The sequence below is a fragment of the Strix aluco genome, chromosome 4 (assembly GCF_031877795.1).
Source record: "Strix aluco isolate bStrAlu1 chromosome 4, bStrAlu1.hap1, whole genome shotgun sequence".
In the NCBI taxonomy this organism is placed as follows: Eukaryota; Metazoa; Chordata; class Aves; order Strigiformes; family Strigidae; genus Strix; species Strix aluco.
In genome coordinates this window covers 28,827,449-28,849,390 of record NC_133934.1, presented here as the reverse complement: position 1 = coordinate 28,849,390, position 21,942 = coordinate 28,827,449, and the positions used below count along the sequence as shown (strand labels likewise).

The 21,942-nt window shown below is 37.4% G+C and overlaps 1 protein-coding gene across 1 annotated transcript in view; it reads left to right on the top strand.

Annotated features, from left to right (window-relative positions):
- GABRG1 (gamma-aminobutyric acid type A receptor subunit gamma1) overlaps nt 1–21,942 on the top strand; it is a 54,498-nt gene that overhangs the window by 5,552 nt on the left and 27,004 nt on the right. The window contains exons 2-3 of the mRNA XM_074822440.1: nt 11,692–11,840; nt 21,418–21,485. Of these exons, the coding sequence (XP_074678541.1) occupies nt 11,692–11,840; nt 21,418–21,485 (217 nt within the window). The remainder of the gene's footprint in view (nt 1–11,691; nt 11,841–21,417; nt 21,486–21,942) is intronic.

Genomic DNA, 21,942 nt, shown 5'->3' with positions numbered 1-21,942 from the left:
AATTTTTTCTTTGAAAAACAGACCTAAAAATGGGTAGATTATATAAATATTAGCCTCATTAATGGCAGATACACACAGAATATTACTTCCCTACTACTACTTCATACTGCTGAGATACTTTATCCCAGGATTAGCTCCAGTACTTCTCTGGTGTACCTCATGTTCTTTTTGCTTTCTGCCTTGATCCTCAAATCCTTTTCTATGTCACTGCATTCATCTCTGGTAAGGTGTGAATGGCTAATTCTGTGTTTCTAAATTTATATGGAGTTATTTTTCTTATTTTCAGGAAGACAGACAGACATAGTGAATAGGAAAGATCTGAGGTAACATGAGATACGTCCCCTTTGGATTAAATTATTTGAGGTCTTAAATAGATTGTTAGTCCTTTCATTTAATATGTTTTTCTTGATATTTAAGGAAGTGTACCGTGAGGGATTAGGTCTTATTATTATTAAGACTTATTATTATTAATGTAATATTATGGTCCAATTTATCTTTCAGAATAAAGATCAATCAGCTGGATGGAATTTATATTAGGAAAAATTTGTAGTATTATTAATTTAGGTGGCTAACTGTTACTATATGTCATGACAAATGTTTTTTGTTCTTTGCCTGATACCACAGTTACCTGGCAGAAAAATTATGTAAATGTTTTTTAAAATAAAGTACCCTTAGTGTTTTCCCTGGGGCAGAAAGGTACTTGGTCTCAGCAGCATACAGCCATTGAATATGTGCTGGATTGTATCAGTCTTGCCGCAGGTGAGCTATGGACCTGTACCTTAGGTTCTTGCTTTGTCAATGAAGGCCATCCAACTGATGGCCCGCAGGTTGCATTCAGCAGGGCACAACTCTGATACCCATAAATTTTAGTCACCATCTGTCAAGAAGTGGAATACTCCTGTTGTAAAAGATGTGTTATATTTAATACACAATAAATTACAGTGGAGAAGACATAATTTTTCTTGCAGAGAGAGAGACAGCAAGCTCTTTTATTACATGGTTTAGGTATTTACATTAGCCCTTATGGAGTATATTCACCTCTTTGAACAATTCATTAATTTCATTGACCTTTGGATTAGTCCATTATTGCCTAACGATAGTTATGCTACAATTTCAGTAGAACCCATTCACCATATTTATCTTGGGGATAGGTTGTCATTGCCTAATTATTGCAGTTGTATGGCTTTTTTTTATGGTTTCTATGATTCTAAGCCAGATTCACCTATATGCCGCAATTATGGTTCAGTGCAAGTCTCTGGTTCTGTTGCTTCTTCAGTCTATACATACTTTTCTGGCTCCTGTGGGAGGAGACTGATACCTGCTCACATGTGTACCAGAACTTGGAAGTATTTCAAATAAGATTGTTTTTGTGAAGGGCTGTAGTAGATTTCTAGCTACCTGAAGGTTTTGCAGGAAATATGCAATGAATTGTGTTAGAACAAATGTTGACATGAATATGTTGAAATATGAGCAGCTTAAATGTCTGAAAATGCCTTATAAAGGAGAGCTTATATATATTTCTTGAGATGCTGGTGACATTTTAAAATAGAATTCTAACAAAGTTGACTTTGCAATTTGATGAATTTTACAGTGACTGTGGGATGTCATTTAATTAGGGCAACTGCTTTTTATTGAGGTTATGGTTCTCAGCATTCATTTATGTTAGGTTTGTTTTAAGTCTAGTTCCACTATGGAAAGTATTTCTTGGATCAAGGCACTTAACCCATCAACAATATATCAGTTCATTCTGAACTTGATGATAATTAACCTTTCATCAGTCAAATGTAGATAAGAGATCTGCAGTCTCTTGAACAGGGTGCTGACATATGGCATATGGATTTATGTGTGTCTGTGTGATGATCTTAGTCTGAAACACTGAGGAGATCTGATACTGCTGTGGTCAGTATATGTTTCAGATACGCAGAGATATCTTTTCATCATCATGTCCTTCCTTAGCAGTTTGGGGATATTTTTCCTTTGTTTAATACCATTTGCTCCTTTTCAGTTATATCTACTTAGGCTCTATAATTTGCTATCGTTATCCTTTTATCTTCTGTTCTCTGAATCTTCATTTATTCCCTGCTGTTTGGTCTGGATGAACAGTGGAATATGGCTGTTTAAATTTTAATTATTTGATTGCATGATTTGGCCAAAACCCACAAAAGTAAAACTTACGAACTGACATTTCTAGGTTTCATTCAAATCCATCTGAGATAAATCTCCCTAAGAATTTTAGTAGGTTTAGACTTCTGTTTCAGTCAAGGCAGTACAGATTATCCTAAGGCCTACTTTATCTTCCTGATAAATTTTGGGTTTTGTTGCATGCAATGGCTGGAAGGCTTTCTTTAGAAGACATTTTGTAGAGGAAGATGAATATATATTTGTCTAAAAATTTTACAACGACAAATGTTCTTGATCTTTAAGATTAAAATATAGGGCCCCTACTAATTTTTCAGCTAGCATTAAAAATGTTTGTGCTAGAAAAAAAGAAAAACTTATTTACTGAAGATAATGGGTACTTTCAAATACTTTCCTAGGTAAAGAACTGCTTCAAGATATTGTAGTAATGATTTTCTCAGAACAGAGGAAGAGGTGTACTTACACTGTGAATGTGTGTGTTACGATCAATAAATTACCCAGTTTGTGTAAGCCAAAACAAAGCCCACAGCACATTCTACAAGTTTGTAATCAGAATGTGGAATAATTGATGTGAGGAAAGTAAGAAGTGAGAAGTGAGCATCAGGAAGTCAGAGCATTGGGAGTAACGATATTAACATAGCCTTTCCTGAAGACAATTTATTTTTTTCCATGTTGAAAGACTGTTTTTACCAAGCTCATATGTTTATGGGCAGGGCTGCTATTCAGAGGGATCCAGAGAGACTGGGAAAGTGGGTTGAGAGGAATGTTATAAAATTCATCAAGGATGAGTGCTAAGTCCTGCACCTGGTTGGGAAACCCCCCTCAGCAGGACAGGCTGGGGACTAGCTGTCTGGGAAGCAGCTCTGCCAAAAAGGACCTGGAGTTCCTGGTGGACAGTGTGGTGCCTTGGCAGCAAAGAGAGCCAGCAGCCTTCTGGTCTGTGTGACCAGATGCACACTCAGGAAGTTGAGGGAAGTGATCATCTCCCTCTGCTCACTTGTGAAACTGCATCTAGATATTGCATCCAGTTTTGGGTTTTAACTGGAGGGAGCGCAGCAGAGGGCTACCGAGCTGGTCAGGCAAGAACACTTGCCCTGTGAGGAGAGGACTGTTCAGCCTGGAGAAGAGATGGCTTTGGGGGGACCCAACAGCTGCCCCAGCACTTATGGGGAGGTGATCAGGAAGACAGAGTGAGGCTATTTGCAGTGGTGCATGGTAAGAGGGTGAGGAACAGCAGTGATGAATTACAACAGGGGGAATCCCAAATAAGTATAAAGAAAAAAATTCACTGTGAGGATAATTAAACAGTGGAACAAGTTGTCCAGTGAGGTTGTGGGATCTCTGTCCATGGAATTTTCAAAGACCTGACTGGACTAAGCTCTAAGCATCCTGGTCTGAATTCAGTATTGGCCCTCCTTTGAGCAGAAGTCAGCTTCCGAAGATCCCTTCTAAATCTCATGATTCTGTGGAAAATGGCAGGAATCAGCTTGGTTGTTTTCTTAATTTATTTTTTTTTTTTAATATGGTTTGATATCTTACTTGTTCAAGGGTCTTGCTCTCTATTGTATAGTATAAAAGGGTTGCAGAGGTAGTTGTCTCCATCAGGTCTACAAAACTGGGAAGACTAATTGTGATCACATATGGAGGTAAAGAGCTATTTTTACTAAGATGGTCAAAGTGACATCACTATAATAATCAAGCTAAATATGCTTGAGAATCCAGCAGCTCTGAACTGGCACAGAGAATTATCTGTACTTGGATAGATAGACGTGAGGAAAATTTTCAATTGATTTCTGGACTGCAACTTGATAGGAGTAGAGGCAGCAGCTATACTGGTCTGAGCATATCAATATTTGGATGAACTGTCAAGGAGAGAAGATTAACTTTGTATAATATGAGAAGACTGATGGATAAAGAATATCTGTGATGCTTTGAGTCCAGATGATAATTTTTTTGAGATCTTTAGAAGACATTTCAATTAATAACAAACTTGACCAGTGTCATTTCAATAGTATGTAGCATTATCTGAAAGCTGACTTGGAGGAGAGCAATTTGTATGCATCTCAGAATAAAATTTTCTTTGGAACACATCTTTAATAATACCTGTTCTTAATGTTAAAAACTCACATTTCTATAAATGTTCTTTGCAGTCAGGTTGTGCCTTTATTAAGTGTTCAGGGTTAAGTCTGGTTGTATTGTTCAGTAATTTCTGTTCGGATTAGTTTTTGTTATATTAGTATCACAGATCATTTAATAAGAAATATGATAATGTTTTTAAGTGAAGGTCTTGCTGGGACTAAAATTAATTGTACTGAAGTTATTTTGTGTGGGAGAAAATGTTTCATATCTTCCAGAGATGTGCTTCAAAGCTGTGATGACTCAAAAGAGCTTGATCACCTGATGATTGTGATATGTATTAAGATATCACAAGTTTGATAGTCTAAACTCTCAAATATGTAGGCAACACTTTTCATTACAGGAAATGAACAACAGAGGTACCCACTTTTATTCTGTTAGTGCTATGATTGTTCTTTTTTTTAAAACAAAGCTTTACTTACGTAGTACTAAGTGAACTTCTTTACGTATCTTATCCTAAAAATCTAATGTTTCTTTCTGTATAAGAACTTCTAATATTTTTTTCCGCACTTTTCCCTGATAATTTTACTTTAGGCTTCAAGCCCAGATTCATCTCTTCAGTAAAAACTCAGGAAGGAGAAGGGAAAGAGGAAACAGGGCAGGGAATAGCCAGACAAATATGGGAAAGTGAAGAGCACAAGACAGTATGTGCATCCAGAAGAAGAATCAAGCTAGCAGTATGTGGTAGGTATACTGGAAAAAAGATGTAGAGAATAAGTAAAATATACTTCAGGGCAAGAGAGAAATACATTTTGACACACAAAAGAATATGCCAAAGTCTGGCAAGGCAGAAGGAGTGGGGAAATTGATAAAAGCGTCTGAGATGGAATGGGTGGGGAGAAGAGAAAAGACGTTTTTGTTAAGAGAGTGTCTAAACTAAGTTTAGGAAGGGTGAAGATGAAGGAGTACCACATCAGTGACTCTATATCCCACAGAATTAAGAAGAGCAAGTGGAGACATACTTTCAGTAGCTTCATTTCTTTGCTTGAAGTTACGCTTATTTTCCCAGAAATTTTCTGTGATGAGTAAAGCATATTGGTGAAGAAGTTGATGATGGTATGCAAAATGTAATAGAACTGATGAGTATGAAGTCAGCCATCAGATTTGGAAGATAAATCTTGAGAGATGTTTAAATTGTCCACCACTTACAGCTGTCAGTGGAAGTAAGCTTTCAAGAAAATCTTTTGAAGAAAAATGTAACTGTCCAATTCTAGCAGTCATGGCTATGTGGTCCTGCTGCCATTGCTCCTACTGAAAAGAAATAATATTTGTGTATGTGCAGGAGTCCTGATCCTTTTTCAGCTTCTGAAGGGTACTACAAGTTTGTCTGAGGCCCTTGTTTTATCTTAGGAAGATCCAAGGAAATATGTAAATATGTATTTTAAATTGTTGACATAAGAGTAATTACTCATTCCTACCATGCTGAAGTTGCATTTTGCTCTCTCTGTAAGGAAGTTTCTTCTGTCACAGGCACTGCTTAAACTTATCATCCTTCTAGAGTTCAGATTTTCATCTATACCTGGTCCTATGCCTTGGTCATTCACGTGACGTATGCCTAAGAACTTGCTTTTTTACTTCTGAATTAGAAACATCACCAGCCTCTGTAAAAATGTCTGACTCTGGATGTTGGGATGTCAGTGACCATGTTTTGTTTTTCAGCAATGCTTTAGGTCTTTTTTCACGTGTGGAGTCTGGCTAGATCAGATGAACTCTGAACTCTCATTGATGGGGCCATGAAATATACTTCTTTACCACATACAAGCATATCATGTTTGGTGTTCTGGAGTAAGGTGGTGACTGATTAGATGTCTGATCAGTTGGAAACCTTCCCTGGAAACCTTGTCTGTCTCAGCTGACTTCTTATGAAGCATTGTCTGGTTAAATGCAATATTTTGACAGACCTCGGAATCTGTATTGTTGCTAACAAAGTAATCTCCCATGTTTACAACATGGGAAACATTACCATTTTGTCTGAAATTTGAGAGAAATAGTACTTTTTTTTTCAAAGTACTGGAAAATAAAGGCTAAATTGTATTATACTTAGAGAAAGGACATAAATGTAATATGCTGGGAAGCACAGTCGGTGAAAGACAACCGTCTTAAGGATTTAGATGAGTGTCACCATGCCCTACCCCTGGTAAGGGGGCATTGGTAAAGCTCCTGAAGCAACTGCTTTTGGCTGCTGTCAGAGAAGGCCCTCAGCTGAATGAACTAACACAACTAGTCTTACTGTTTTCTTTCGCATGTGTAAGGCAAAAAGGAAAATGGTATGTTCCTTTCAGCTCTTTCAGTGTAGAAATTATCTGATACACTGACTTTCCTTCTTATTTATTTATTAAATGATCACCAGGGTATTCCTTCTATGGAAGGATGACTTTATCTCCAGACAAAGCCACTGTGCATGGTTGTTTAAACATCACAGCCACTGAGGGCTTGTTTGAATTGCCTGTGCACAGGCATGAAGTGTCGATGGAGATAATGAAGGTTCCCTGCCCAGTCTCTACTGCTTCTCTAGAAGTCTACTGGCTGCCCATAAATCAACCCTGCTTGGAGGACTGGGTACCCTTGAGTGTGTTGGGTGGGAATAGGAGCCTGGGAATGGACAACTAAATTGATCCTTAGGTGTGTTTAAATACTCCCACCTGTGCTATACATGTACTTCTATGTGTAATTGTTTGATATGCATGATGCAAATAGCAGTACGAGCACTCTCAGTATATCCATTTTTTTTCCAGTTCGTTACATAACCTGACAGATGTTAATTGCAACTTAAAGCTCATCTGATTGTTTTTTTTTCATATTTAAAGGGAAACAAAGACCTATGATAGTAATGTCTGAAGATGAGCATATTGCCTGATGTTGAAAAGACTTATTTAGTCGTTAGTCACTTGTACTCAGGGATTTATTAGTCATGGTAATGTCTCCAATTAGTTGAAGGACAGAGAGCATAATTAGGGCACTTTTTGCCTAATTACTGTTAAGTGTATACATGCAGTTTACTGTTGAGTATGAGGCTAGCTGAAGCGTTATAACAACAAGGGTGTTAAGAAGTGAGGTCTCTTTCTTATTTATAAAATCATTAAGATCAGCATTAACACCTGCACTAATAGATGTAAAATAGCGTCATGACATGGAACAGAAATGTTTTAATGTTTGATGTCATATTTTTGTTCTAAATCATTGTCTCTCCAGACATTCTGAAAGAGCTGCTGAGTGAACTTTGTTGGAAAAAATGTATTTTTCAGTAAATGGAGAGAGGATCAAGTATTGTGTTCTGTGTATAGTGAAATAACCTTCAGATGAACTTGGAAAGGAGAAGAATTAATCTTTAATTAAGTTTGCCTTTCTTCCTGGGGTTGTGAGAGAGAGGGGAAAGTGCTACTGTTAAAGTGAGGATGGAGTTAATTGACTTTAATCTTCATGTGTTTGTTAGATTTATTTTGACTGCAAAGAAGTAAAAATGTGCTCAGCCCAAGTTAACTGTTGCTAAATATTTGAATTTAACTTTTTATTTTCTTGTTTGGAATGAAGTTTGCTGTCTTGTTTTTCATTCTACCCCATTCCAAACCCTGCAGAAAAAGCTGGACTTTGCAATGTGAGACACATAGAAACTTGAGTGACTGTTTCTTTAAAGAACATAGTCTAGCAACCTCAGTTAGATCCTGATAACACCATCTCAACTGATCCTGCTGACTGTGTAAATCTGAAGGAATTTCTAATTTTGGAAGAGAGTAGTTCAAATCTATTTAGTATGACAGAGGTCAGTAATTCAGATGCCTAGAAATGAATGTGTACACAGTGTCTGTCCTGTTGCCTTCAAGTGTCTAGGTGATCTTTTTGGGGATCTTTATGCAACTGCCCCAGAACATCTGCGTTGAGAATTCAAGTTGGCATGTACTGTGTGCTCTGCTTCACTGGAGGGCATACAGAACACTTTCTATATATTCTGGTCACTTCATTTTTCCAGCTAGCATCATTCCATTCTTATCTCAGCCCTGTGACTGCATGCCAGTGGCTATGGCTTAGGAATCAAAAGTGTAGAACTGGGTGCCATCAGCACTGCAGAGACATTGTAGTCTTTATTGCATACTCAGTGGTCTTGGGCATATTTTAAAGAAGAGTTAAAAAGATGGTATTCTGGTAGTGAGATGGGTTAATCACAGTCAATCATCTCTGGAAAGGCCAGTAAGATAGGAATAGAGAGAGTAAGAATAGCTCCTTTCACTATGTAGAACAGCAATAGTCCAGTTCCTCCACATTTGGTTATATTAATTTCTGATATGTGTTGGTTCCTTTGCTGGTTTAGATAATGGATTAGTGAGCCACAAGCTCTCATTAACCTAGTGGTATGGAAGTCTAGTGTATTTCTTTTCTAGCAGTTGGCACTTTTTTCAGTGTATGATATTTTCTAGATAAAACCAGATAGTTCCATGTAAATAGTAGAAAATGTACATTTTAAGCCAAGACTCCTGTCAGACACTAAGTAGAAATGTTGCCCCTAGTAAAAGTGCCTCCTTAAATGGATTTACTTAGTATTGGCTAGAAAAGTTGTTGGATGTTGGGATGGATTTTCTCCCTCTCGCCCTGGAACTGCATTGTTAATAGCTTTCTGTAAACTATCAATATCCTCATCTGTATACCTGTTTGTAGTTCTGAGTTTTGAAATTGGAGGAGGACCAGAGGTCCTTCAATCAAGCAAGACAGTGAAAATCTGAAATGTATATGTGTTTTATTTTTCTTGTTAATTTCAAGTTTATTTAAATATAGTAAATAGCAGAAAATAAGGAAGTGGAGAGCAGATTTCTTAGAGAGGTTGTGCTGTTTCCATCCTTGAAGGTCTGCAAGATCCAACTTGATCAAGCCCTGAGCAACCTGCTGTGACCTTGGAGCTGGGCCTGCTTTGAGCAGGAGGCTGGACTAGAGAACTTCCATGATCCCTTCCCACCTGAGTTGTCCTGTGAATCTATAAATAAAATCAAGTACTCTTCAAAATGTCAAAATATTTGAGTGACTGGGAGTGGAGGTATCATGGTTGTAACTCTTCTTGGGTTTAGGTGGGAGTGGCATGATGTCTTGTATTTTTTGTTTTAGCTAAATCTATGCTGTTCTTAATAGCGGTGTGAAAAGAAAGTTAAAACAGAACAAAATTGTGTCATCATCACTTCAAATTCTCTGCAAATAATTGGGCTGATCCTAAGAGGTGCCCTGGGTCTGTACAGAGGTCTGGTAATTTCACTGTGCTTTCTGCTATTTGTGGAATGGAGGACAAAAAGAGGAAGAAGAAAAGGTCAGTTTTGTAGTGGGCATGTCTCTTTCCTTAGAGAGTTGCTTATAAATTAAGTTTTACTCCCATCATCTTAATGCCCCTGGGGAAAGGTTGGGATTGCCTCTGCACTCTTAGCAACTGTAAACTAATATAGTAATTAAATGAGATAAAGTGCAAGCAGACCAAAAATACATAAGAAAAAGTGCCATGTGGTAACGAAACATAAAAGAGATGGCAATAGGTAGCTTTGAGGGAAAAAGTGTACATTTACAAAACTTAGCTTCCTAGTTCTTTTAGGGCTCCCATTAGTGGGATCCTGCTAATGGGAAATGTTAAATATTTAATATCTGACATTTCTGTAATGTCTATGTAGTGCAGTAAAGATTAAGTATTTTATGGTGCATTTCAATTTAAAAGAATGAAAGCACTTTTCAGACTGTTACAGGGGAAGCTGTCAGTGAACCTTGTATTTAGATTGCATATTACTTTCAGTTATAATAGAGTCTTGTAACGTGTTTGCAGCAAGCTAGGTATGAAAGTCTCAATATGTGAGCACTGCCTTTTGTTCATCCTCTGGGAACATATTGAGCTGTGGCAAGCTCCCTGTTGCACTTCCCAAATTAAGCAGGCATGCCAAAACCACTGAGCAGTTTTCCTCAGCCATGATAGTCTTGATTTTCAGTCAAACTTGCTAGTGTTGTCTGAGAGGTGATGCAAGGTCTTACGAATACAGACTGTTTTGATACGTTCCCACAAAGGAGTGTAATAAAAGCCAGGCATGACTGCTCCATCTCTCTCCTTTCCTGACTTATTCTGTCCTTTCCCCCTGAAGGTGTAGTGTTGTCTCCATGTGAAACATGCTGGTGATCTTCGTTCTTGTAGGAAAATTACTGAAAAATTCCACCCTTAGTTTTGAGGGCAGCATATGTCTGTGTAATTTAGAAGCCCTTAAATCCCTTTCTAATAGTATAGCAGTAACTTTTTTAGTTTTGGTGTACATACAAATTGATACAAGGACAGTAATTTAATTCCTTTCTTTTACTGGAATATCTGTGCTTATGGTAACATTGGAACTGATTTATATGGATTGCATATGTTCTGTAATAATTGCTAGCCGGTGTCCATTTGTGAAGATACGTTGTGTGACTGTCAGAGTTACTGCTACCAGTCTGATGCACTTTGCTTGACTTGAAGCCTATAGCAGTTCCCTGAAATAAGCTGGATGAGTAATATATATTGCAAACTTTAGCACTGGAGGAGTACTTAAGTCCACACTCATTTCATTCAAATGGAAAGAAAACTACTTCCAGGCATTCTTTGACCTTTCAGTGACATCTGAGTGAATCTGCAGATGCAACGAAGGTATTGAGATTTTTTTCTAATGACTTAGTGGTTAACTCTATATTGCTGCTTATCTAATTAAAAGATAGGCAACAAATGAATGTGTGTTTTCCTTGTACATTTGTTTCATCTTGATAAAATAGGTAGCTAACAAATGGTCTTAACTGAAAGGAACAGTACAACATTTTAACTATACCACATATACATGCAGATACATAATTGACACATGACTGCAGCTTCTGTGAATGTTTAGTCACAGCAGTAATGTTTGTTTGCCTTCTTAAAATTTGAATGGAGCTGAATAAGTATACAAGTCTTATTTTTTTATAGTTAAAAGAGAGGCTACTAAGAAGATTTTGTTAATGTTCTTCACACCAGGATGTATCTATTACCATGATTAAACATCTCTTAGAAATGTTAGTATCATGATTTGAAAATGAAATAGATGTACGGAAAAGCTTGGGAATTACATTTTGTGTTTTAAAACGGGAAAAGACTGACAGTAAGAGGATGCCTACTGCTGTTTTTATGGGTTTGTCTCATGGCTTGAGTTTTTCTATATGAGTGACACGTTAATGCCTCTCTTGATATGTTTATTGGCTTACATTCTCTACTGCCATAAAATAAAATGTTGGTGTTTTAAATAATGGCCTGCCTCTTTCTGTTGGCACCAGAATGTGTTTGGATTTTTATAAAGTACTGTAAATAGTGTTCAATATTTTATCAGTTTCTTCTTCACCTCTTGTGTATTTAGTTTCACTGTTTGGGTTTTTTTTCTTAACCTTGTTTTTTTTATTGACTCACCATAGAGCTGATAAAGCAGATGATGAGGACGATGAAGATCTAATGGTGAATAAAACGTGGGTCCTTGCACCAAAGATTCATGGTGGGGATGTAACACACATACTGGACTCCTTACTTCAAGGATATGACAATAAGCTTCGGCCAGATATTGGGGGTAAGCTCATAAAATAACGCAGTAGATAGATGTGAAGCAGAGATGGCATGCATTTTGTCAAAGATGGCAAAAAAATCTGCTTAATGCAATTCTTAAAGCTTGATATAGCAAACTAAGTATAACAGCAGTAAAATGCAATGCTTTTGTGGAAGTGGTAAAAATAATGTTCTATGCAAGAGTATATTTTTTATGTTCTATTTACAATCTCTTTTTCTTATGTAAAGTATTGCTTTTTGGGGACAGTGGGCAATCTATAATAAATCATTAAAAGCCAATTATATTTTGCTTTGTTTCACTTAGATCTTCTGACAAAAAGAATTGTAGGTATAAAGCAGCCATGATTATTTAAATATTTGATCTTGGGTCTGTAGGAGTTTATTAAAGAGCTATTCCTCATATTTTTACTCTTACTGTAGAAAATGCGCTGTAAGTGTGTATTTTGAGCAAATTAAACTCAGCCCAGTTCTCTTCTTCCCTCAGCTCAGATTTTGAAAAACTTCCGAAGAATCTAAAAATATAATTTAGGACTGTATCTTTTTTAAAGGAATGTAGAAAGGAAGACTGCATTACTATAGATCAAACTTTGCAGCTAGGAGGAAGGCAATTTTGTCTTTCAATAGTCAAAGCATCAATTTGCATATAACTATTAAGTGTAAATATTTGAAAGAATCTAGTGTTGAAAACATGGAATACATGAAACCTTGCCAGCTCTTGTCTACCACATGCATGCTGGATCAAACTAAGAAAAATAATTTATTTTCTCTGAGTTTGTTTCCTGAAGTGTGAAGGGAGAGGTGGCGGACATAATTATTTGGCATTCCCTATCAAAGGAATGTTATGTGTCTGTAAGCTGCTTATACGATAAACAACAGAACAGTCTAGACTTGGTTCATTTATGTGGGAGAACAGAGAGATGCAATCTCAAACTAAGTATTTTCTTTTGAAAACTTCTGACAAATTTTCTTCCTCAGATTTCTTATTTCTGTTTTTTTACTGACTGTTACCCTGAAGATGTTGAATGGTAATTTTTCTCTCACTGTCATAATGTACGCACATGTGAATCTCATGAAGTTTGTTCTAAGTCTTTGCCATGTTCATTTAACTGAATTACTGCAAACATTTAGACAAGAAGGGTCTTCTATCATATCTTTCCTTAAATTCTCAATGTGTGCCAGATGTATAGCATTACTGTTTTTTTCCCCTGACTGCTTGATGCAACAGACAGCAAAAGGATTATAGAATTACAGAATCATAGAATGGTTTGGGTTGGAAGGGGCCTTAAAGATCATCTAGTTCCAACTCCCCTGCCATGGGCAGAGAGACCTTCCACTAGACCAGGTTGATTAAATCCCCATCCAACCTGGCCTTGAACACTTCCAGGGAGGGGACAGCCACAACTTCTCTGGGCAACCTGTTCCAGTGTCTTACCACCCTCATATCTAATAAAAATCTACCCTCTTTCAGTTTAAAACCATTACCCCTTGTTCTGTCACTACATGCCCTTATAAAAACTCCCTCTCCATCTTTCCTATAGCCCCCTTTAAGTACTGGAAGGTCTCCCTGGAGCCTTCTCTTCTCCAGGCTGAACAACCCCAACTTTCTCAGCCTGTCTTCATAGGAGAGGTGCTCCAGCCCTCTGATGATCTTCATGGCCCTCTTCTGGACTTACTTCAACATGAGGGGAATATGAGGGAATAAACTGTCTCCATTCAAATTCCTTCTAATGATTAGCTGGTAGTTGCAGATGAAAGAAAAGAGAATTCTGTTTCTCTTTTCTGCCCATAGAACTTAGAAATAAATGGAGAGAAAATAGAGGAAGAGAAGTTTATTCTGACATGTCAAATGGATTTAGATGGGCACGGAAGAATTTTGGTGTAACCCTTACCTTCACTTTTCTGGTGATGTACTGAGTCTTGATAGGGCAAAACTCTTCCTTTTTGTGAGTAACTCAATGTACAGCTTTTTGGATTCCAAATATCAGTTCCTGAAAGAAGACACTTGGTTCTAGCTTCTCTCACATAAATGCTTCCTTTCTTTTTCATTGCTCTCTTGATGCAATACTTCTGTACCAATCTGATCGTTGCTATCTGGGACCAGCCCCCATCCAACATATTCAAACATAAGGTTCATGAATAATCAGCTAGAGTGATAAGAACAGGAGACATTTGGGAGTATTCACTTTGTTGCCAGGCAAAAAAAATGTTAAGATTGACTGTCTTCTTGATGGAGGGTAAGTTGCAGGCTTCTGACACAAGGCAGAAATTTTGAACAACATAAGATGAAATTTCCAACTTCAGGTGAAGGCATTGCATTCTGTCCAGCTGCTTAGGAACTGCAGTAGATATTTAACAGATAGAAAAACAAAATCAGGCTATAGTGCATTCATCTTAGTATGCTCCAATTATGTGGATAAAATCTGGTGTCAGATTCCTCATCTTCAGAGTATATGTCAGTATTTGTACAACAAGATTATTGAACTGGAATTCTAATTATCTTTCAAAGCAATAATATCCCACAGAACATTTTTACTATTGAATTATGAAGTTCAGTTACAATAGAAACATTTTTTGTTTTGAACCTGGACTTTTAGGGTTTGAATACTAGAGCAGAATTTTGTTTTCTTCCTGATGTTGACACAGAATTTCAGCATCTCGGAGTGAGATAAGGGGTTTCATTGTTCACTGTAATGTGCAGTTAGTTGAAGGAGATGATAAAGGAGAGCCAAATGAAAATTGAAACGTCAGAGGCAATACTGAAATTTAATAGGAGAAAACCACACTGTCATTTTCTGTTTGTCTCATTCAAATATCTATGAGTTGCAGTGATTTCTTAACTTCTACCCTTTGCTATGTTTATTAATCGTACTCATCTTTATCTCAAATTATGTAATATACTTTGAGATGTTTGGAGCATAAAGGAACTAGTATTAAAGTACCTTCTGCTCTGTATGAAGTAATAGTAGTTGCTAGATGAAGTGTCTTATCTGTAGTATAAATCCCTTTAATTACAGATACAACCTTGGAGTGTTGATATATTAATAAAGCAGTATTGTTCTTATTGTAACATTACCTTTTGGCTGCCTGATTTTATAACCACACTGTTTTAGCTTCAGTCCTGCATCAAACTAACTGTTATTTTTCAACTTTCCTTTTTAAAGGAAAGAATTCTGTCTGCACACTCTTCCATCTCTCACACTTTAGGGACACTGATATATTAATATTAGCCTATCAATGAACAGCACATTTTTTCCAGCTGTGTCTTATGTCCAATGTTGTATATTATATGGGTGAAACACAACTGATTAATCTGAAAGTTTAATTAACAATAGGGAATAATCATCACATGCCTACAACTCTAATGGAGTGTTCTCGATCAACAGTTTGAGGAAAGTAATCACTTTTTTAAGAATGATGAGGATGATTGCTGATGGACACAGAAATTAGATACCTAGAGAAATTTGGATAGTTGTAATTGCCGTGTAAGCAGGGTATGGGTAAGTAATTGCATCTCAGTGCACTGATGTGAAAAGTCATGTATTCAGGGATATAAAGGATACATGAACAAAAAGTGGACTTTCAAGAGACGAATAGAAGCACTAATTCTGAAAGGATAAGGGTATTAGGGGGATATTCTGTCGAACAGGTGCTCTTAGTGTAGCATTGATGAAAGTATGATATAGGCAGGAAAGTAATAAGCCTGAATAAGCAGGAAAATATCAAGTAAAGGTAGAGAGGTGTATATTCTGAGATGAAGAATATTTTGCAAGAATTGAAGGAAATTGAAACACAAGAGCAAGATGTAGAAGAGCATATGCAGTGAATGTTAAAGGTGCTGGATGTGTGCACTGCATAGAAAATGATGGAAATAATAAAAGCGATGCAGTAGGAGTATTTCCTAAAGATGGGGTTCTTTTAAATAAAAAGGTAAAAGAAGTGGAGAACAGGGTTCTGCTTTCATCAAAACGACTTTGAAAAAATTCTTCAGAGATGGAGCTGGAAGCCTGCTGTAGACACTTGAGGCCAAATTTTCAATATAGATAGCCATATAAGTACTACTCTTAGATAACTGGTTGTGAGAATTGTATTATTCCACTAAAAACTATTAGAAATTGAAGGCCTCTCTTATTTCTGAATGTGGTAGTTACCTAATTTATTTGCTGAATAACTGCTTTAACACCAAGAAGAGATGCTTCTATAGGCAATTAATGAGGAGTTACAGAAAACATGCTCAAAGAAAATAAGCCTGGATGAAATTATCAAAAGTGGTCTTAGTTTAAATAAATAGCATGATAAGTAATAATAAGAAAAAGGTGATATATCTTAGACCTTCATTTCAAAATGGAGAATTGTGGTAAACTACAGGAACTGGTTAGTGAATTTAGATGGACTAACGTGCTGTTGGGTAATGTTGAGGATTGGAATAATGAAAATGGAGCAATACTAAGCAATAAAAGGTGCAGTGTTCTGCACTTTTGCAATAATGATAATTGTTTCTGTCAGGAGATGGGGGGTATATAAACTGAGAATAATTGATAAGGAAAGCTCTTCAGTGTAGCAGCAGAGATATTTCAAATATCAAAAGCTGAAAATTGGGCCTGGATAAATACAGGCTAAAAAAGAGGCACTTCTGATAGTGAGAACAATTACTAAAATGATTTGTCAATGATTGAGGTAGATTTTTATCACTATGATTTTTCTAATCAAGAGTACACATTTTTCAAAATACAGTTTTTGAACTCAAACTGGGGTTCAGAATATGCCTGTGTATTGGGTTTACATGGCAAGGTTTTGGTAGTGGGGGGGCTATAGGGGTGGCTTCTGAGAGGAGCTGCTAGAAACTTCCCCTGTGTCTAATAGAGCCAATGCCAGCCAGCTCCAGGATGAACCTGCCACTGGCCAAGGGCGAGCCCATAAGTGACGGTGGTAGCACCTCTGTGTTAACATTTTTATGAAGGGGGAAAAAACCCAACACAGGAATTGCAGCCAGAGAGAGGAGTGAGAATATGTGAGAGAAACACCTCTGCAGACACCAAGGTCAGTGAAGAAGAAGGGGGAGGAGGTGCTCCAGTCACCGGAGCAGAGATTCCCCTGCAGCCCGTGGTGCAGCCCATGGTGAGGCAGGCTGTGCCCTGCAGCCCGTGGGGGTTAACGGTGGAGCAGATCTCCACCTGCAGCCCGGGGAGGACACCAGGCCAGAGCAGGGGGATGTGCCCGAGGAGACTGTGACTCCATGGAGAGCCAGCACTGGAGCAGGTTCCTGTCAGGACCTGTGGAGAAAGGAGACCACAATGGGGCAGGTTTGCTGGCAGGTCCTGTGACCCCATGGGGGACCCATGCTGGAGCAGTCCGTGCCTGAAGGACTGCACCCTGTGGAAGGGATCCACACTGGAGCCGTTCATGAAGAACTGTAGCCCATGGGAAGGACCCACATTGAAGAAGTTCGTGGAGAACTGTCTCCTGTGGGAGAGACTCCATGCTGGAGTGGGGGAAGAGTGTGAGAAGTGTTCCCCCTGAGAAGGAGCAGCAGAAACAACAGGTGATGAACTGACCACAACCCCCATTCCGTGTCCTCCTGTGCTGCTGAGGGGGGGAAGAGGTAGAGAATTCAGGAGTAAAATTAAACCCAGGAAGAAGGGAGGGGTGGGGGGAAGGTGTTTTTAAGATTTGGTTTTACTTCTCATTATCTTACTCTGATTTGATTAGCAGTAAATTAAACTAATTTTCCCCAAACCAAGTCTGTTTTGCCCGTGATGTTAATTGGTGAATGATCTTTCTGTCCTTATCTTGACCCACAAGCTTTTTGTTATATTTTCTCTCCCCTGTCTAGCTGAGGAGGGGAGCGATAGAGCAGTTTTGCTGGGCACCTGGCATCCAGCCAGGGTCAACCCACTACAGTCTGGGGGTCATGCAGAATCATCCCTTACTAGAGGAGTCCATGCCTGCTGAGAGAAACTTCTGGCCAGGTCTTGCTTGTTGGGAAGTTTGTTCTTGCTCTTGAATTCCAGACATAAGAGTCACTTATTTACTATATTTAGTTCTTGGAACAAGCCTGTCCTTAGCTATGTGCTTGTGTTAGATGATGCTCAATACCAATCAAACCTTTTAAATCAGAAGAGGAGAAGTTTAGTGTAGTGAAAAAAAGGTGTCAAAGCAGGAAATCAGAATGTGTGAGTAGGTCTTTAGGTTGGGCTTAGCAAATAGGTTCCCTGTGTGCTTCAGCTACATTAGGAGCTGATGAACTATCCCTTGGGGGCAGCTTTCCCTTGGTGCTTTTCTCTCTCTCTCTCTGTTGAGTATGCAGTCTGCTGTCCTCTCACCTTCTTACTTTAGCCTGGCTCATATTGTCTTTCAGTGTAAATATTTAAAGTGTGCAAGCCCTTTCTCCCCTTCCTTAGAAGCTTCTGTAAGTTTACAGTGCTGTTTTGCACTTCACACAGGATGTGTTAAATAGCCTTCTTCCTACTCATGGTGTTTTCAAGGCTGATACCAAATTTTTGAAGTAAAATAAGAAGCATTCACAGTAGATAAATATTCTCAAACCATCTTTCACTCAGCTCTTTTTGGAGAGTAAATGAACAATAGTAATTATATGGATGTCAAATTAGTATCAATAATGTATTTTCCTCCAGCATTTGTCATTTTCATAGACTCGTATCACTTCTAGTTCAAGAACATGATAAGAACGAAATCTTTGTTCTAATTCACAGAAGTACTTTGCTCTGTATCATACAGAATTAAGGTGACTAAACAGCCTCTTCCAGTCTTCTTGAATTGGATCTCTTTCTCTGGATCATTTGGGTCAATTAAAATAATTTCAACAGAGGCAGATTTTCAGACTCTTCACTGGCTCTTAATATCTCTAATAATCTTACTCAGAGCAGTATGGAAAAGGCAAATTGAACTCTGTGGCACATTACAGGAAAGCCCTTGTGGCAGATCAAGTACTGCTTGCTGCAAGCTGGAATTTCATAAAATTGACACAGCCCCGATTAAAAACTGGCTCACTGACAGATCTCAAAATTTAGTTGTTAATAAGGAAATATCAGTGGTTGGGCTGTCTATAGTAGGGTCTCATAGGAAAGTCTTGATCAAGAATAATGATATTTTTAATGATTTCAGCAATGAATTTTTATAGTAAAGTTGGCAGATGACACAAAGGCTGTTGGAAAGGGAGAGGCTGTATCTGCAGAGTAATCAGCTCCTTCAGTAAAACTGGAGATACAAAAATTGAGAAGGGGAAAATAAAGGGTGGGGGGGCAAGGATGCTTGTGGGTCATATTTCAAGGTGAGTGATTCTGCATAATAAAGCAGTGATTTAGGGGAAAACTTAGATATTTTGTGTAATATAAGATCTTAGTTATGCATCCCTTGAGCATTGTTCTGAGACAAGTCCCCTTTGGAAAAGAAACACAACAAGTAGAAATCTGGAAATGTTGAAGCAACACTGAACACTGTAACAAAAATTTCCAGTTTTGATGTCCACATTTCAAGATGGATCTGGAAACAGTGGAGCAAGTTCAGAAGTTAAAGATGAACAGATTATCTGTAGGTTGCATTTGCAGTATGAACTGTTAAGCATACTGAAGGCAAGTTTCAGAGGTGACCTTAATCACTGTGTGTAGGTACTTGCCTCTGAAGAGCTTTGATATATGGCTAGGCAGTGCTGAAAGTTGAAGTCAAAGACTTGAACCTCAGAACAAAACAAGATTTCCTAACATTAAGGAGAATTAAATATTTCCTACTAATACGGGGAAGAAATAATGGATTCAGCATTGCTTGAGCAATGAGGCAAGATACACTTTGGTCCACCTCTTTGTGTTCTAGTCTAGCAGTGGGGTTGCTGTTACATAGATTGAATTGCAAAATTAAAGGAAGAGAATATCTATTTGAGAGATGTTGCTGTAAGATATGTGTATGTAAGATATGTTATATATATGTGTATACATACACACATGCATTATATACTATTTTTACTCTGATTTTTCATTCTGTGGATATGAGTTCTTGTGTTGTCCCCCTTTCTTTATGAGCCCTGCAGATACTGAAAACATTTGCAGCTCAGGAAGTACTTATTTTTTCCTCCGGGAAAGAAACTGGTTTCCAGAGTCTGTTTAAACTTTCTGTGAAGCATGCTGGGGACAGGATGGTGATCAAGTGACTGTGTTCTATGGTTGTACAGAAAATCCTTTGTGGAATCTCACTGGTGTGTCTTGCTTTCAGGCTCAGGGTCACACCAGTAATCAGATATGGAATCAGGGAGAATATCCTTCCAAGTGAGATTGGCAGGGAAAAGGTATTTTAGGATATTTAGAAAATGTATCATTGTAGCTGGCAAGGATGTTAATGATTCCTTGTTTCTTTCTGTGTGTCTGTTCCAGTTTTAGATTTTTGAGATTTGAAAAATCCCCTTACTTAAGATTTTAGTTTTGTTATAGAGCATTTGGGCAATCTCTGATGGTTTGGAGTGTAAAGAAATCAAATCTGATGATTGAGGGTACCTCTACTATGAGACCAAAGTGCCTTTTTCTTTGCACCTTCACCCTTTTCCATCTGCAGATGGACAGGGATGTTTCATTTTAATGTGCCAGACCATGAAAGAAAGACTAGCAAAGCTTTATTCTTAAACTTCTTCATTCCACTGGGGACTAGGACACATGTGCCCACATTCTAGCTCTCCAGTACAAGCTAAAAGAAAATGCTTGGTAAATTGATGAGGTTAAAATGCATCCTGACCTCTTCCATTTGTACCTTCTTTCCCTATAAACCAGTTATGAGGAAAAAGCTGAATTATTAGTGCCACCTGTACTTCAGATGTGACTTTCATGGGAAGTCACTTAGACTTTGTGCCCTTCTGTAAGTGCACAAAGAGAGTATATTCTGTAGGAGAATATATTTTTTAAATAGTTAATTTTTGTCTGCCTAGTGAGAGTGGTTTCCTTGTGTTTTTAAAGAAAAGTAAGTTTGGAAACGTTTAATTTTTAAATAAGTTTCACCTGAGGAGCTTTCAATTTGATATTTGAAGGAGTGCATTAATCAAACTGATGAAAGGACATTAGTAATCCTTCAGTGTGCTATAGTTACATGAATTGAAGAAATCTGTGGTGAAAAGTTATTTTATTTTTGTTACACATTTTCAATAGGAATCAATGGAAAGCACTGCATATTGATTTCTTACAGCTGATAAAAACATCCGCTCCCAGACCTCATGGTTTATTGTAAAAGAATTTTTTCAAATTTTTTTTCTCTTTATGATTAAATTTTTATATTGGAAGACAGTTTTTATTTTTGTTTTCCTTTCTTTACCTTTTATACCTTTTATATGTATCTGTTCACAAAGCACAGGTGGGGATTGCATTATAAAATAAAAAATTCATGTTGATAATTCTAACAATCCGTATGGAATAAGGGAGCCAAGTCATATATGATCTTTCACAGGATGAACAAAACAGAGATTTAATTATTCTAAATCTAATAGAAGAATATCAGATTTGTTGTTGTTTTAGTAACTAGGTTAAATTACACTAACAATGTACAGAGTTAATTAAATATGTAATTATTATGGTTACTGTTTTGTTTAGTGAGAACTACGGTAATTGAAACAGATGTCTATGTTAACAGCATTGGCCCAGTTGACCCAATCAATATGGTAAGTTATGATCATTGACAGAAAACATTAGCTGAATGATGCTATGGGTTAATATTATGAAATAATTCTAATCTCATTCAAATAAGTTTATTTCTTATTGTGTATTCTTATGCTGTTGGATATGATTGTGATTATTGCACAAACACGTTTAGACTCTATTTGAAATTGTTGTAATTTTAAAAAGATATTTATTCTTTAAAAAAATGAGGCCACACAGAGGACATTGTATCTAGTCCTTATTTTGGTTTGTGTTGAAGATTTTCACTATTTTTGTTTATACGTGGTTTATCTCTGGCCAAGTATAATTTCCTGGAGCTACTCTTCAGAGATTAAGAAAAAGAACAGTTGATGCAGCATTTTATTATTATTTTTCAAATTCATAGAAAGAAAAATTTGAAATTAACTCTTTTTTCCTCCTTTTTCTGTGTCTTATTCAGTCTTATGGGTCCTCTTCAGT